The sequence below is a fragment of the Opisthorchis viverrini genome, assembly GCF_000715545.1.
Source record: "Opisthorchis viverrini unplaced genomic scaffold opera_v5_104, whole genome shotgun sequence".
Classification (NCBI taxonomy): domain Eukaryota; kingdom Metazoa; phylum Platyhelminthes; class Trematoda; order Opisthorchiida; family Opisthorchiidae; genus Opisthorchis; species Opisthorchis viverrini.
In genome coordinates, this window is record NW_008751762.1 from 172075 (window position 1) to 177212 (window position 5138).

A 5138-nucleotide genomic window follows, 5' to 3' on the forward strand; every position below is an offset into this window, starting at 1 on the left:
CTGGTTCGGGGTTGTGTTCACATCAGGTCGGGGACGAGCCATCGGTGCGTGACACATGGCCGAATTGATAGTTTGCAATTTCGGGCCCATGAGCGCTTCGGCGGGTGACTTTTGATCTTCTAGAGATTCATTTGGACAGACCAAAGGAAATCTCTGGAGAACTTCGACGGGCGTCCCCTCCCCTCGAGACTTGAGCAGCGCCCACTTGAACGTATCGACGAAACCTTCCGCCTGACCGATGGACTGGAGGTGGTATGGTGGCGAACGGACGTGTGTGATGGCATTTTCCCGGAAGAACTCTTGGAAACAGCTGAAGCAGAACTGTGATCCGTTGTCTGATACCGTCTCCCGTAGACCGTGCTGGTTGAAGAGCTGTGACAATACCCGTATAGTGTTCGTTGTCGTTGGTGGGACGACAGGCACAACTTCTGGCCATTTGGAGAAGGCATCAATCACGATGAGGTATGTCACTCCATTAATAAGGCCAGCGTAGTCGATATGCACACGGCACCAAGGGCATTCGGGTCGAGGCCAGGCAGCTGGCGGAAGGCGTGGAAGGTTCTCCGCGGCCTGTTGACACTTTGAGCACTCTCTGACGCAGTCAGAGATGTCGCGATCCATGTGTGTCCAGTTAGAGTTACTACAGGCGGATGACTTCATTCGGTTTATTCTAGGATGTCCCGAATGTAATTGACGGAGAGCTCAATGGTGGAGAGCGTTGGGAATCACTACGCGATCTCCAAGCAGTTATTTGCGATTGCCAAAGCATCTTGGCGATGGAGGAGCTGTTCTAGGCAACCATCTTTGAGGTTCGAGGGCCACCGCGAATTCATGATTTGGACTGCCTTTTGAAGAGTTCGATCAACCTTGGTAGCTCATTGGACTTCTGTAACCGTCATGGGTAGTGCCCGAACGGACTGGACCAACTGGGGACCGGCTGAGTCCTCGAAAGCAACCTGGGCAATAACCCTGTCTTCTTCAAGAGTTGGCTGGTTGCTAATTAGGCGAGATAATGCGTCTGCCTGGCCGAAGTCGGTGGTGCGCCGATATTGAATATCGAAGTCATACCCCAGCATAATCAGAGCCCATGTTTGCAGGCGGTTGGCAGAGTGCGCCGGAACACCTTTCTTTGAACCAAAGATGGAGAGCAGTGGTTTGTGATCGGTGAGTAGAGTGAAACGGCAGCCATACAGCATTTTGTGGAAACGCCGAACTGCAAACACTAATGCCAACGCTTCCTTCTCTATTTGGCCGTATCGCTGTTCTGCTGAAGTTAGCAAATTCGACGCGGGCATAATGGCTCTCTCTGATCCGTCTGGGAAGACGTGTAGGATGACGGCACCGACTCCACAATTGGAGGCGCCAGCTGCCACAATAATCGGTGGCTTCGGGTCGTAGTGGGTCAGCAGAATATCAGAACTGAGCATCGTTTTCAGCTTGCAGAAACCTTCCTCACATTCTTCTGACCAACACCAGTGGACGTCTTTTCCAAGCAACCGATTAGGCGGAGGCCGGATATCGTGTAACGCGGGCAGGAATGCCGAATATTAACTGATTAGCCCCAGAAAAGAGCGTAACGATTGGGCGTCTTCCAGAGGTGGCATCTGTTGTAAAGCTCGGATATTCTCCGGGTCAGGATGGCTTCCGAGGCGTCGAAGATGAACCCAAGATAATTCTCTGTTGCCAAGAAGAATTGGCATTTCTCCGGACGGAGGCGGAAACGATTCTCCTGGATGCGTTGAAGCACCATGTCAATTCACGTGTGAAGTTAAGCGGTAGAGCCAGAGACAATCAGCAAATCATCCAGGTATGCGGCCACACCTGAAATGCCAGAGAGGATGGTGTTCATCAACTGCTGAAAGATTGCAAGGGCAGTTTTGATGCCAAATGGAAGACGGTTTTACTGATATTGCCCAAAGTGTGTGTTGATTGTCAACAGTGGGCGTGATTCTTGTGCGACTTCAATTTGGAGGTACGCTTCCGCAAGGTCGATTTCTGCAAAGAACTTTCCACCGTCTAGAACAGCGAATAGATCGTCTGTCGCTGGTAGTGGATAATGATGCTGCTGGAGCGCGGCATTCAGACCGGTTGAGAAATCGGCACAAATGCCATCTGGCTTCTTCACTACGACGATCGGTGCTGCCCATTCGGAATACGTTACTTGAGATAAGACGATTTGTTGCGCGAGACGCTGAAGTTCAGCATCAACCTGTGGCAAGGAGGCGTATGGGACTGGTCTCTTGGGGCGAAACACTGGGATAGCGTCTGGTCGAATTTGGAGGGTTGCTTTTGTGGCCAGCAACCAAGGCCAGGTTCGAAAACTTTGGCGACGTGCCGAATAATATCACCGGCTTGATCTGGGGCAAGAACGTGAGAACGGACCGCGTTGCAGATGGAACTGAGTGGGACATCTGCCAAACCAAGACGGTCGAACCAATCAAGGCCAAGAAGTTTCAGTGCGGCAGCGGCCACACAACATTACCCAGTGAATGTCGTTCCATTGAATGAGACACAGCACTGCAGTTCTCCAGAGAGCCGCAGTTCACCGCCACAGGCACTGATGGCGGTTCTGGATGAGCGTCGGACAGATGGTCGCCCAAGCGTATTCCAGAGCTTATCCGATATGATCGTGATGTTCGACGCAGTGTCCAACTGCAGTCGGACCAGACATCCATTGACCAGGACTGTGAGGAACTTCCGATGAGTCGGGGCACTGACTTGAAATGTTGCAAGCAGGCTCGAAGCGGAGCCCACCTGCTTGGAGTTCTGCGGGCGTGGTTGCTGCTCGGAGGCGCCGTGGGATGTGCTGGTTGGGCGCGCCTTGCAGTATCCGTCTTTGTGGCCCGCGGTCTTGCATTGCCGGCACCGATACTGCTTGTAAGGGCACAGCCTGGCAGAGTGCCAAGCCCCACAGTGCCAGAACGGGGATGACGGCTTCTTCTTCTGGACATTCTGCTGACTTGATTGGGTATTGCCAGAGCGCGACGAACCACACAAGGACGAGCCAGAGATTTGAGAGCCAGGTGGCTTGGAGGCCTGGCGAACCGCATGAACTTCGGAACCACCTTGGCCCCCAGATTGGACCAAAGTGTTGTCATGCTGTAGGTTAGTCAACCGTTGGTATTCGTCAGCAATGGCGTTGAGCGTCAGCGAGGGGTCTTGCTCGAGTCGGTCGAGCAAGCGCGTCCGTATTTCTGCGAACTTGGGAGACTGGAGGCTGCATATGCAAATCAGGGATTTGAAATAGTCAGTTGTGAGCGACTTCAAATTGAAACGTTCGCATTCGCGAATAAAAATGCCAACGTGTATCAAATAGTCATGTGACTCGTTCATAACCTACTTGAGACAGCGGTACCGCGTATTGAACAGAGAAGACCGTTCCCCAAAAGTAACCATCAGCGTCTGTACGGTGTCGTCGAATGACCTGCCACGTGGGTTCTGTGGTAGGATCAGGTTGCAGTTCTTGTCCGGCTCTGCCGTGCCAAGTTTACGAAGCAAGAGCCGGACTTTCCATGCATCATCCTGTGCAGCGAGATCAACTCGGAATAGGTCCCCGTAGCGGCAGAACCATGTCTCGAACGTAATGTTAGCGTCTGGGTCGTAGGTGAATTCCGCTAGGCTATTCGCAGTCGCGTCTACCTGCTAACCGGGCGCCCGCTGGGACGTAGCACTACTAGCGGGCAAGCATGACCCTTCAGCTGCGTAAGCATCTCGATGAGCTTAAGCTGTTGCTCGAGCAGGGCCTCCAATTTCGCAGGATCCATTACAAGTAGAACGAAACAACTCGTCGCCTAAATGATACGTACCGGAATCGGGTACGATCAACGGCTATACGCGACCTGAGAACGAGCGCACAACTCCCCAGCTATGACGCGAGCCCAACCGCTCGTAGCACAGACAGGGAAGACCAGACCGTCAGAAGAGGGCTTTTGCTGCCTCAATCAAAAGCGAATTAAAGTGAGATCAACGTTATATGTATATATATTTCGAGCGACCATAGGGAGCGATAAATCAGTTAATGCACACAAAGTATAACTGGCCAATAGGAAAAGAGCGCGGTCTTTTTGGACAGAGGTGCGACGTGGCGAGTAAGGCGCGAAATTTAAAAATTCAAATTTTTTGAAAAATAAATTGGTAATACCTCGAAAAATAAGCCGTTTTTGGTGATACTGATATCCCCAAAACCTGCTATCCGGACTTGACTGCTCATCGAACGAAGGTATCTCTCCACTCACCGCAAAACTTTTCAAAGGTAAAATTCTAGGTTTCAACGTTCCCCATTTTCGTCCGGCTCTCCGGATCACCAACGCAACCAAGGATATGCTGGTTTTACCAGTTTGATTATGTTCTCATTACCCAAGAAGGTCAGTTTGTAGCTGATGCTCGTTTCAACGAAGTGTCGTCACCTTTCATAGTTTTTGGCCATCTGCAACCAGGTGAGATTGGGTCCTGGGAGTCGAAATATATGTGTGCAGTAGCTTGCAGGGGACAACCCTCTTTAGATCCTCACCAGTAGCCTACTCCACTGGCGAGTGTACTCATCGGGTTACCGTCCTGTTTGATTGCGGCTGGAGAGCGTTGTTCGATTACGGCAGTTCTGACAGTAACATACGGTGGTAGCGCCAGCAATGCATCGGGGATGAAGAAAAATCTTAGACAGGTTGTTCACCAATGTTTCCTGGTACACTAGGCTTCTCCACTCGGATGAACCGCAGGATGCCAAAAAGGATTCGGCGACTTCTGGATAAAAGATCCCAACTCTTTTTCAAAAAGTTGACCACAGGGGACACAGAAGATGAGCTGGCATTTCGAAAAATGCGGAATCGCTGTAAGTCGGAAATCCGCCAATGGAACATACGAAAACAAGCCACCATTCTGGACCTCGCTCGAAAAAACAAAAACTTACTCTTCAAGAACATGAGACTTCACCGCAGAAACAAGCCCTCCGCGTTCTCCTTGAGGGACAGAAACGGAGGACCGACAAACGACCCAACAGTGGTATCTGAGGTTTACAGAGAACACTATGCGTGAATGCGCTCAGCCCCAGCGTCCTCGTCACATCCACTCTTGTCAAGGAGAAACTACGAACAGCCTCTAACCGACTTGGTCTTCACGGTGGAGGACATTCGTCAACTCTT

At 51.3% G+C, this 5138-nt stretch overlaps 1 protein-coding gene across 1 annotated transcript in view; it reads left to right on the forward strand.

Moving 5' to 3' along the window:
* Positions 1-1595: 1595 nt before the first annotated feature.
* The window catches only part of T265_13806 (hypothetical protein), a gene marked incomplete at both ends in the record, with an annotated part of 72761 nt that continues 69218 nt past the window's right edge, over positions 1596-5138 (forward strand). The window contains one exon of the mRNA XM_009170618.1: positions 1596-1807. Within this exon, the coding sequence (XP_009168882.1) occupies positions 1598-1807 (210 nt within the window). The remainder of the gene's footprint in view (positions 1808-5138) is intronic.